Genomic DNA, 12,983 nt, shown 5'->3' on the forward strand with positions numbered 1-12,983 from the left:
TATTGTTGGTACTCATTTTCTTCCTGCACACGATTCACATAACGTACTGTATGTACGTAGCGAGTTACCACGACTGGGTACGTAACTAACGAAAGATGCGTAGAATTACGTAAATATCGGCTATTGACATAAACTTATAATTGTATAACTGATGTTATAACACGATGGAACAGTGCATATGACAAGAATTTTACCAACTTATCAAATAAAGAAAAATATGTATGTAATCAGTATTTACCAATTTGAGTGAACATTTAGTTGAGATATTCAGAATTTTAATAAAACGAAATTAAAGAAACTCAGAAAGGTAAATCAATATTTTAGTACAATATTGATTATGGACTATATATTTGGCTATTCCCTCTTGTGCTGCCATTTTCATGTAGTATTCACATATAATTATGTGTTCTCATTTTTATTGTTTATCATTTAGGAATCTCTTCTTTTATTTTGTAACTTGTACCTGTGTATGCCCTCTGGGCCCAAAACTGGAATTATTTACCTCCTTACGAGAGAGAGAGAGAGAGAGAGAGAGAGAGAATGGGGGGGGGCGTCATCACTTCTTTTTTACTCAGAATAGACGTTTGTATTTCCTCCACCATCATCTTATGAATAAATCCATTTCTCCCAAGTTGGCATTTATGGGGGTCTGTTTGGATGCTGGAGAGGAGGAGAGGGAGGATGTTTCTGTCCATAAGAACTTCTGACTAAGACTAGGACTTCCGATTAATTTGAGATTGCCATGCAAAAGTATTGTAAGTTGTGTCCCCTTTCTTAGACAAACAAATTTTCATTTATATATCACACTCCATATTTTTATACTACAAACACCGTAAATAAGTGAAAGAGCCTTATTTTGCCTTCGTGTTTAACATTATTTGGTGAAGGTCCATCTCATTTATAACCATCAGCTATTTCAATGCAAAATTGTCAAACCGAACGAGTCTTTGTAACAGAACTATTTCTGGTTTTTATTACGTCTAGCGTCTAGATGCAATCGGGTCGTTACTGAACTGTTAATCATGGAGGTAGATTAATACATCATTAGCGTGGGTTTGGTGCCCTATCAACTTCATCATTCCCATGACCTTACGCATAAGTTTCGCTAATCTGCATGCCTTACAGACTATTGTTTTTAATTAATAATGCATCAGACTTTGACAAAATCATAAACAACATAATCTTGAGACAAAATCAAACAACGTAATCCAGAACGTCGGACTATGTTATAAATAAAGACTGTGCCCCGGAAAAGGGTCTTTTCCGACCTGGACTTCAAACGGGAAAGAAATTTATAAAGTAATTTCTGAAGTTCGTGAACATTTGGATACTCTTGAAAGTTGTATAAATGGAATGGAAAAATACAACAATAGTAGTTTTTGTCATTGTCACGTTTATGATAGGAAATATGTTCGGGCTAAAAAAAATCACGCGTTGATAATGTATTTGAAAACAAAATTAAAGGGACTAAACCGGTGAAACGGACTACACATGTAAGTATTCATTAATACTTTACAAAAATGGATGAAAAGATTTTAATCAAATCTGTAAAGCGCAGCAGCATTTTTCGTAACAGAAATAAAAAAAATTATCTAATGTAAACACGAGATAAATAAGACATTAAAAAACCAAATTCTATCACACTGCTAACAAAGTAGAAACTTTATCTATAATCAATCGAAAGGAAATTTTTAACATCCCTTTCCAAATATACAGGTAGATATATGTAATAGCCTAAAAGTGGGGGTAAATTCATTTAAAGAATAGGTTGGATTTTTAGTTTTTAATTCAATTTTATCTCATTCTTTTTAAAATTTATCTCAGATATTTTCTTGTTTGGAGGCAAATTGTACTCCTATGAAAAATACAAAATACAATATATATATATATATATATATATATATATATATATATATATATATATATATATATATATATAAACCTTCATTTCAACAGTTATTGATCATTGTGCAAGTCATTCGTCATATGAAGTAGTTCATTGGTTAGATGCAACTAGGAGAGCATCCATCAGTTTTACTGATATTCATGTTTTACTTAGAGACTATACCGCGAAAAATCTCGTGCTGCTTAGCTCTCTTATTCTCATTCACTTGCTAAATGTTATTGAACAAGGACGATTATAAACCTTTGACATCAACTCGATATGAGCCATACTTAAGAGTAAAACAAAGTTAAGATATACCTCTTAAGTTCATCTTAGGATTGGTCTTGGCATGTCCTAACTGTAGGTGAAATCCTAAGATATGTCATCAGTTAGGACAGATTCAGTTTCATGGCTTCACTTAGGAATAAGATATATAAGACAGGGGATGCTTACTCTTCCTAGGCACCCGATCTTACCTCTGGTGTGTCCAGGAGTCCGTGTTTGTCTGATCCCACCTCTGGTGTGTCCAGTGGTCCGTGTTTGTCTGATCTCACCTCTGGTATGTCCAGGAGTCCGTGTTTGTCTGATCTTACCTCTGGTATGTCCAGGAGTCCGTGTTTGTCTGATCTTACCTCTGGTATGTCCAGGAGTCCGTGTTTGTCTGATCCCACCTCTGGTATGTCCAGGAGTCCGTGTTTGTCTGATCTTACCTCTGGTATGTCCAGGAGTCCGTGTTTGTCTGATCCCACCTCTGGTATGTCCAGGAGTCCGTGTTTGTCTGATCCCACCTCTGGTATGTCCAGGAGTCCGTGTTTGTCTGATCCCACCTCTGGTATGTCCAGGAGTCCGTGTTTGTCTGATCCCACCTCTGGTATGTCCAGGAGTCCGTGTTTGTCTGATCCCACCTCTGGTATGTCCAGGAGTCCGTGTTTGTCTGATCCCACCTCTGGTATGTCCAGGAGTCCGTGTTTGTCTGATCCCACCTCTGGTATGTCCAGTGGTCCGTGTTTGTCTGATCCCACCTCTGGTATGTCCAGGAGTCCGTGTTTGTCTGATCCCGTCTCTGGTATGTCCAGGAGTCCGTGTTTGTCTGATCCCACCTCTGGTATGTCCAGGAGTCCGTGTTTGTCTGATCTTACCTCTGGTATGTCCAGGAGTCCGTGTTTGTCTGATCTTACCTCTGGTATGTCCAGGAGTCCGTGTTTGTCTGATCTTACCTCTGGTATGTCCAGGAGTCCGTGTTTGTCTGATCTTACCTCTGGTGTGTCCAGGAGTCCGTGTTTGTCTGATCTTACCTCTGGTGTGTCCAGGAGTCCGTGTTTGTCTGATCCCGCCTCTGGTGTGTCCAGGAGTCCGTGTTTGTCTGATCCCGCCTCTGGTGTGTCCAGGAGTCCGTGTTTGTCTGATCTTACCTCTGGTATGTCCAGGGGTCCGTGTTTGTCTGATCCCACCTCTGGTGTGTCCAGGAGTCCGTGTTTGTCTGATCCCACCTCTGGTGTGTCCAGGAGTCCGTGTTTGTCTGATCCCACCTCTGGTGTGTCCAGGAGTCCGTGTTTGTCTGATCCCGCCTCTGGTGTGTCCAGGAGTCCGTGTTTGTCTGATCCCGCCTCTGGTGTGTCCAGGAGTCCGTGTTTGTCTGATCCCGCCTCTGGTGTGTCCAGGAGTCCGTGTTTGTCTGATCTTACCTCTGGTATGTCCAGGGGTCCGTGTTTGTCTGATCTTACCTCTGGTATGTCCAGGAGTCCGTGTTTGTCTGATCTTACCTCTGATGTGTCCAGGGGTCCGTGTTTGTCTGATCTTACCTTTGGTATGTCCAGGAGTCCGTGTTTGCCCTACTCTGGATTTTGTATTTTTCATAGGAGTACAATTTGCCTCCAAACAAGAAAATATCTGTTTATCGTTTATTCTAGCGAACGTGAATACCCAAGATCTAAAATGGCCCGCAGAACATTCTATCTATGCTTCATAAATTTTGTACATTGACAATTAACTAAAAACTCTCGGAGCGTACGTTCTTGCTATTCGTGAATATCTTTTCTAGATGACCCTGAATTTCTTGAAACAGGTTTGGACATTAAGTTGTTCTTCACGGTGTATGATAAGACAGTAAGGAACGTTATATTGGACCTTGTATTTTTCACTATATAGTAATATAATTCTTTAAAAAACCTCACAGAAAATAAATTTTTATATGATCATTATGAAAATTTCACAAAATGTGAAGATTTATATGGTAGTTTCCTAGATGAGGTTTTCATTCCAATTCATGGGGTAAACCTTATGGGAAATTTTAATTTGAGATATACCTTGTATGCATCTGTACAATGTATTTCAATTTGATAAAAACTACGAAGGTTTAGATTAACAATGAAAACAGCAGCAAAATGCTAACGCTGCCATCGTAGCATCGCCTTCTTTAATATGCTAGTATGCATTTACTGTGTATTTACGCATTCGTGAACGGGCGGAAGTATATGAAAGCAACAATTACTAACATAAATATCTTAAATGTAAGTATATTACTGGAATTGAAATATCCCCCTACTCCTGATACTACGTGGCCTGCATCTAAATTTTCCAAGTAAATCACATAAAAGTGTGAAAACCCTTATCGCAAAAATATAGTGAAACATTGTGTCATTCCTTCAAACACCCTTTTTAAAGTTAAAAACGATTATTTTATTCATGGTGGGGGGTGGGTGGGGTGTTTCGTCCCCCCCCCCTCCGGCAATGACTACTCCAATATATGAACCGGACCCCTTTTCCTCCACTGATTTCTGCCAAGTTCAATGTCGGATTGGAAAGTAAAACATTCACATAGTTTTCAGCAAATAAAATGTTGACCATGCATCGGTTTAGGTGAATCATACATATACATGTGACATAAATTTACATTTCCAATGTTTTCGCCTTCGACATCTTTACCAATTGAAATGAAAGTCCTTTCCTCGTGAATGTGAACGATGTGCGTATGAATCTTGATAAATATAGTACGACTATTTCAACGACTGGGAAGTCTCCGACAGAAATGAAAATAAAATATAAATATAAGAAATAAATTTCAATTTTGAAAATACACGAGGGTATGAACAGCACTGTTTCCCGCCGGCATTCTGTTCACGAAGCGCTAACGCACATCATGAAGTATGGAGATATCACTTGCTATTAATTTGAACACATACCATGACCAATATTGCCAACCCATGGACGTTGCATTCAAAGTACATCATTAAATGTGACCTTTTTATGAATAGGAATGGTCGCAATTCAGCATCAACGATTTGCCCCGATACTTAGCTCGTTTCAACCTTCCTACTACACCTGCCCCAGAGGACGTCGACTGCCACATGGAAGTTGAAACGGTATGTAAAGTTTCACGAATATGAGCTTACTAATGATTACATGTAACGCTGTAAGATAGAACCTAAGTTTGAAGATCAGGAATGCAATTACTCGGATTTCTAAAAATAAAAATCGTTCACAGTGCTCACATGACAACCTTACAAAATCAGATTTATAACATAATATCTTGTGTACCTTTAGAGAATCATTTATACAAAGTTTCACAAGTAAAGATCGATGTAGCCCTTCTGTAGAGAAAGGATAAAACAAACCTGGAACAAAGCATACGAAGAAATTGATCGGGAAGTTTTAATCAGCTGGACAACATCATGCTCTATTTTCTTCTGTTTCAGACTACACTTGTTGGAGGGCGATGTGTAAATATAGGAAGATCCCCTTTGCGAGCCTGTCAATCTGGGCCATATTTAGATGTACACAACGGTGCTTGTATGGGCACCGGCGCCCAGGCAACAGAAAGCTCAGGTCCAACACAGAGTACATGAAGTTGTATTGGCGATTGCAATGTACAAATTCTAAACAAGACTTTCGTTATACCTTTTTCCTTGTTTCCATTATCTAATTCAATCTACTACGGTTTCCAACAAATACAGCAAGTGTATAGGTCTGTTTGCGTAGAAGAAAGTGTAATAAGCGAGACAAGATTATGTCGTGAAAACAAACATAGCAGTCTTGTACATAATCTTGTTGCATAACACACGACGAACTGCAGAAGAATCAAGAACGCCGTATTGAATGAAGCTTTTATAAGATCTCTAGAGATCAGATCCTGCAGAAATAAAAATAATATCAGTCAGATTTTATTATTCTATTACACAAACAATAACTCAGCACGTGCCTGTTAGTCCCAAAGCAATTGGTTTGTGACTTGTTAAAGTCTTTCCGTATGCGCAGAATGTGTACCTGAAATCATTAATGACGCAACTGTTAGTGGAGGTTCCTTAACGCCCTATATGTTTCATTTCTAGCATATTCAACCCATTGTTCTGCATAGGCTACATCTGAATGTTACTCACATTTTCTGTTCCTCAGCGCTTAATATGGACATGCCTACTAGCTGCCAGTCGTTTGGGTACGCCCAGCCCGTCAATATATTAGTGGTTTTGTCATATTCCAGAGCAATATTTGTTAATGGGCCGATATCGGTAGGGACTTTGACAAATTTGGAGATAATATGTCCTTTTGTGTGTACCTCACTTGACCTGAATGTGATATTTTGAAATAATCCCTTATATATATATATATATATATATATATATATATATATATATATACGTATAATATATGCTTGGTATTCAATCGTAAAATACGTCATCAGAACACTTAAATTCATACTTACGTCATCAATGGTATGTTAGCAGACCTGCCTTTGGTTCCTTGTAAGACAATATTAATTGTGCCATCCATGTTGTTTCGGCCAGTAATGTTAATTTGATAATGGAATTCTAAAATGAATAATTGTTTTCGACCAAAATACACATAAGAGACAAGATCGGTGCATATATGCTGTAAAGTCGTGCACATTTACAACTATATTTTTCATTGACACATGTTGAGGTAGTCTACATACCGCAGAAAGGACTAGCAGATGCAGTGTCGAGGTAAAACGATCCCCTGGCAGAGTAATTTTTGGCGTTATATCCCATCTCCGAACATCCGGTTCCGGTACACGAAAGACAACGACCTGCAGCGTACTCAGACGCACTTGTACACGGATAAGCAGTGTAGGGACATTGACTATTAACGGAGTCCGTGTAAAGGACGTAAGATCTCTCATGACTGCAAGCCACCGCACCTTCCGCCGCTAATAAAACATTTAAGAATAATTTTAGCATGCAATTGATAACATTTGTTAAAGGGACATGGACAGGATTTGAGTTGAAAATTTTCAAATTTTATTTCTCCATTTTGTTTTTGTTTTTTGTTTACAATGCTTAACTAAAGCATTTCTAATGGTCAACCAAAATTTGAATATCGGTTAGATACAGCACTCACAATTCTTTGAAATGTAAACAAGGCTCGTGTCATGTTCTTTTTTTTTTTTTTTTTACATACATGTATAGATGGTTTAATAGAAAATAGCATGTTCAAAACAAATGAGATGTGCTAAACACTAGAAACTAATTGTATTCATAATTAACTTGTGAATTGAAAAAAAATCTGCTTTAAAGAAACTTTTACTAGTATATTTAACCTATGTAAACAAAAACATGGCACAAGCCTAGAATTGTGAGCTCTGTATCTCTCATGTACCTTGACAACTGACATTCAAATTTTTACTAACCATTAGAAATACCTTAGTTTAGCATTCTAAACATTAAAAATGGAAAAATAAAATTTTAAAACTTTCGACTCAAATCGTAGAACTCAGAACTTAAAAAAAAAATGTTTAGCTTTTTTAAAAAAGTAACGTTTAGCATAGAAATGTCATTGTTAACAACATCACAAGAAAGCAATTTTTCAGGGTTGCCAAACGATAAACCTGTTTAATGTCTCAGTTGGAGAAGTTTTCTTTTCTTTTCTTTCTTTTTAGCCGAGTTGAACTCGGCTATTGGTTTGGTGATGCGGGCGGGCGGTTGGGCGTCAACAATTGGTTTCCGGATGATAACTCGAAAAGTTTACAATCTAATCAAATGAAACTTTGATATATTGTTGGGTACCAGGTAAGGAAGACCCCTATTGATTTTGGAGAACAAAGGTCAAGGTCACAGTGACCGAATATAGAATGAAAATTTCAGAAATATTTGGTTTCCGGTTGATAACTCAGAAAGTTTAAATCCGAATCAAATGATACTTTAAGATATTGTTATGTACCAGGTAAGGAAGACCCCTATTGATTTTGGAGAAAATGGGTCAAAGGTCAAGGTCACGTTGACCAAAAATAGATTTAAAATTGAAAAAAAAATTTGGTTTCCGGAGAATAACTCGAATTTTTTTAATTTGAATCAAATGAAACTTGGTTATATTGTTGGATACCAGCAAAGCAAGGCTCCTATTGATTTTGGAGGAAAAGGGTCATATGTCAAGGTCACAGTGACCAAAAATAGATTGAAAACTTCAGACAAATATGGTTTCTGGACAGTAACTCGGAAAGTTTAAAACTGAAATTAGTTCTTCACAATTATAAATATGCCACATCATTCCTGACTTTACAATGTATCCCATGCAACTCGGCTTATGCACCCCTGGGTGCATATATTGATTTTTTTATTTTAGTTAAAGAAAACAGCCTGTGTGGCAAATTTTCGGCATGTGAGGCAAGACAGTATAAGAATTTGTATAGACAGTAAAAATTGTTCCGAGTCGTTAACTGTGAATAAACTGAACATCAATTGTGAAATATTATCATATAAAAAACCTATTCGTCATTTCACCGAGTCGAAAATAGACCAGTTTCTGATTATTTTTGCCTAACATGGATCGTGATTTTATTACGTTTTTCCTGTTTGTGGAGGATTTGTTCAAGCCAGGAAATGAAGAAAAATAGACCTTTTAATTTTTTACAGTAGCTCTGCTACGTACCTAACGTGTCTAACTGAGTAACTGCCGTCCATACGGTGTGAGACAGTTTTCCAAAAAAATCCGAATCACATCCGGGCTGATTAGCCCCTCCATTTGGATAGAAGTCTACATGACCCACTTGCTGCATGACACCAAATCCCAACTGTACTATGCTTGAACCGTCGGTATGAATAACGTCAACAAATGCCGCATCACTCGGATCGAGTCTCACACGAACATCTGTGCCCTGAAAATATGGGTCTGCTGGATCCAATCCTACGAAGAAAGTTTAACTGATTGTTGAATGAAGAAATGTAATACAGTTCTGTTTGAAATTTTCTATTTCCTTATACATTTGTGATTGGAAATATAATGTACACACAAAACACGATAAACTACAGGAGAAAAGAACAAGGGTTATTAGACGATCACAAAGTTCCCCGGGAAGCGTGATTCTACTTACCGTATCCCCTTAATTCTAAAGATACACCACTGTTAAAGTTTTTGAAAAATAGGTTAAGATCCAAGGTCACGGTAAAAAGTACCAAATGAAAGGCCTGATCACGTGGAATTTATATGTAAATTATCAAAGCCCTATATCCCATCGTACAAAATATACTTCCACTGTTAAAATATTTGAAAAGGCCACAGTCTACGATCAAGGTCACAAGTCTTGGTATCAAATGAAAAGTTTGGTCATGATTCATATCAAAGTCCCATCCCTCTAGGTTCAAAATATAACCAAGGATATTTTTTTAAAAAGTAGTCCAAGGTCATTAGGTCAAAAGTCTTGGTACCCAAAGACAAGTCTGGACATGAGATATCTACATGTGAAATATCAAAGTCTTATCCTCCTTAGTTTAAAAGAGCCATAGGTCAAGTTTTTGATCATGAGGCACCTTTTTGTGGAATATTAAAGCCCTATCCCCCTTGGTTAAAAAAAATAGTCAAAGTTAAAAAACAACAACCAACAACTGCAAGGTCACTCAATATGTGTAAAATATCACAAACTACACAAGGATCCAGTACGATTCCACATTTAGAGATTGTTTATTCTCAATTTAGTCTATCTTTCCTGTTAACGATGTAGATTATCGATATCTGTCTTTTTCTCTTTTTTGTTTTTTTTGTTTTTGTCCTGTGCAGTTTGCGATATATGTTTATGTAGGGTAATACATGGCTCTTGATAAAGACGTGGGTTGCATCGAAAATGTTAGTTTTTAATAACTAACAGTGTCGTGGCCTTTTCAGTATATATATATATATATATATATATATATATATAACACATTTTCATATCAGTCATCTGAGTATTCGTTAAAAGTATCACCAATCCCAAGGCCTATGAAATCTAGGAGTGCAGGAGTCCTGAAATTTACAAATTAGGTTAGGTAGCCGGTCAATTCGAACCCTGTTGCTATTGTTATTTATTCATAAAATTCGTTATAAGCTATGTATTCGCTCTTCATTTATTCCCAACACAAAAAATTAATAGATATCAAAAAATAGTTTTTCTAAAGGTAAAATAAGCTCTTGATTAATGAAAATGCTACAAAAGCCCATTATGGTCCTTAACACTCGTGTGGATTGATGGCTTGAATATCGTTTAACGTCCCTCTCGAGAATTTTTCACTCATATGGAGACATTGCCGGTGAATGATTGCAAAATTTAGGCCTATACTCGGCTCTTAGGGGGGATCTTTAGTGTGTCACACCTGCTATGACACGGGACCTCGGTTTTTGCGGTCTCACCCGAGGGACCGCCCCATTTAGTCGCCTCTTACGACAAGCAAGGAATACTAACGACCTATTCTAACCCAGATCCCACGGGATGTGTATTTGGAAACAAACAGTCTCATCACATTCACGTTATTTCCTTGTGGACTAGTCAAATTTCCTACATTGTATACATTATCATTGCATCCATATGGTAATGCAGTGCCTAGAGTTCTGATCCAGTGATCTTCTCGTTGTTAACGAAAAGGGGTACTTAAGGTTGGATTGTACGATGGTAATTTTTTCCCTATAATCCTGACCCTCATGGACAAGCTGGAGTGGTCAAGGGAATTAAAATGCTTACAAAGAAGTTGGTTACCACCATTATTTATTTGAAATATGTGCCCCGATATTCTTTTATTTTAAAAGTGAACCCTTAGAGGTTATACTCAATAGCGTAGACAACGTTAGAAGATTCACAGGTCAAATTCTCAAAGATTTTGGTACAGAAACTATGTCCGGTGAGATTACTAGTAAATGAAAGAAAACCATTCTGCAAGATCGAAAATGAGTGAACTCGGTGAATTCGATGAAGTGATTAAAACGGCAGTTAGCTTTTATGAAGATATCGACTTGAAAAAAGAACAACGGCAAGTGTGGGAGGCGACGTCTGAGGGGAGAGATTGCGTGGCTGTGTTGCCCACAGGTTTTGATAAAGGTGTTATTTTTCACCTTATTCCATATCTGTGTATCCTACCCAAAACAGCAATAGTTGTGGCCCCAATAACAGCTCTGATGGAGAATCAGCTGCAATCCCTGAGTGAAAGAAACATCAGGCTCCAATAACAGCTCTGATGGAGAATCAGCTGCAATCCCTGAGTGAGAGGAACATCAGACCCCAATAACAGTTCTGATGGAGAATCAGCTGCAATCCCTGAGTGAAAGAAACATCAGGCTCCAATAACAGTTCTGATGGAGGATCAGCTGCAATCCCTGAGTGAAAGAAACATCAGACCCCAATAACAGCTCTGATGGAGAATCAGCTGCAATCCCTGAGTGACAGGAACATCAGTGCGTGTTCTCTATGGATGGAACATTTTACAACACTGTTTCTTAGGAGGAACGTTGTATGAAATCTGTCAGCATGAACCATTTCAATTCTAATAGCTGAATTCAGACTTGTTTATGCCCATCCAGCAATTCTAATAGCTGAATTCAGACTTGTTTATGCCCATCCAGAGATTGTCACAACAAACAGTAAAGTCAGGAAATTGTTATTGACAAAGGGAGTCCAGAAAGAAGTTTACTGCATTGTAGTAGAGGAAGTTCATGTGATTTCTGAATGGTGAGCCTGTTAACTGTTAAAGGGACTGATTCACGATTTCCCCCAAAATTTTGTTTTTCACTTTTAATGATCAAAATCTATTGTCTGATGTATTTAAAAGATTTCACATAAAAATCAAGGTTATACATCATTACAGAAGCTCATTTTAGAGAGTCTATTATTTGTTTTGTAAACAAAGATTGCGGTATGTTATGTTTACGAAATTTTCAAAAGAAATGGATATCGGTCTAAGTTTATTATATCTTTCACATTTCAAGCATTTTTCGGGTAAAATGTGTCATCTAAAAGTTAAAATTTGTAACTTTGCAAAATTAGGATGCTTTATATTACAAAATTAACATTTCACTGGTTTGTTTGTATACATGAAAAGACTCGAGTCTTTGTTTACATAACACAGATTTAAGGCTAAAATATTGCTTTTATTCTTGCGTTCAGAAGTTCAAAATTTTGGCCGTCATCGTTTAATCAGTTATATTTTTAATGTTTGGCATCAAATATGAAAAATATTTTTTTCAAAAATCGTGAACCAGTCCCTTTAAGTGTTTAGAATTACCCAAATATTGAAATTGAATTGATCATCGATCTGTAATGGAAAAGGGGAAGTACCAGGGCGGGGTATATATGTTAATAACTGAATATAGAGCTATCTGAGTTTGAACCTATTGTGAAATCTACACCATATTACTCAAAACGTACTAGCTTGTGGATCTTTTCTTGACGAGCAATCGTGTTTTAATTTTTCACAATATTTAGGGAAAATCTGGAATGATAATAAAGTCACAAAAATAACCGGTGAGCGGCCTTTCTCTTAGAGGATTATGTGTCAAATCTGAACAAAAAAATGTAATGTGCTAAAAAGCTGCAACAAGATTAATCACAACTGATAGTTAATGTGCGGAGGCTACCCTCTCTCACCCACCAGGGAATAGCAGGGCTCTAGAACCAATGCTTATAATCTTAAAGAAAATAATAAAATATAGATTCACGTCTAAATACCACCACCCATGCAGATCAACTATGTACTATTAGTTTATCAAATTCTCCTTAACATGTATAATTACCAGTGTTTGCATTATTTTGAGTTTGCTCTGCAAGACTACAAGTTCATTTACAAATACATTTAATTTTATTCAAATTCCTGGGGACCAACATATAAAATATAAAATCTCAAACTCA

General features: G+C 37.0%; 2 protein-coding genes across 2 annotated transcripts in view; one reads left to right on the plus strand and one right to left on the minus strand.

Moving 5' to 3' along the window:
* Positions 1–1,424: 1,424 nt before the first annotated feature.
* On the plus strand, positions 1,425–6,041 carry LOC125669854 (uncharacterized; the record flags this gene model as incomplete). Its single annotated transcript, XM_048904683.2, has 3 exons — positions 1,425–1,493; positions 5,140–5,247; positions 5,581–6,041. Coding segments are annotated over 3 exons (327 nt in total), but the record flags the coding sequence as incomplete, so codon positions are not given.
* LOC125669848 (pancreatic triacylglycerol lipase-like) overlaps positions 6,033–12,983 on the minus strand; it is a 56,229-nt gene continuing 49,278 nt past the window's right edge. The window contains exons 5-9 of the mRNA XM_048904668.2: positions 8,768–9,022; positions 6,816–7,049; positions 6,585–6,690; positions 6,262–6,447; positions 6,033–6,148 (exon numbers count right to left, since the gene is read on the minus strand). Coding sequence (XP_048760625.1) covers positions 6,073–6,148; positions 6,262–6,447; positions 6,585–6,690; positions 6,816–7,049; positions 8,768–9,022 — 857 coding nt within the window. The 3' untranslated portion in view covers positions 6,033–6,072. The remainder of the gene's footprint in view (positions 6,149–6,261; positions 6,448–6,584; positions 6,691–6,815; positions 7,050–8,767; positions 9,023–12,983) is intronic.

Source organism: Ostrea edulis, chromosome 4, assembly GCF_947568905.1.
Source record: "Ostrea edulis chromosome 4, xbOstEdul1.1, whole genome shotgun sequence".
Classification (NCBI taxonomy): Eukaryota; Metazoa; Mollusca; class Bivalvia; order Ostreida; family Ostreidae; genus Ostrea; species Ostrea edulis.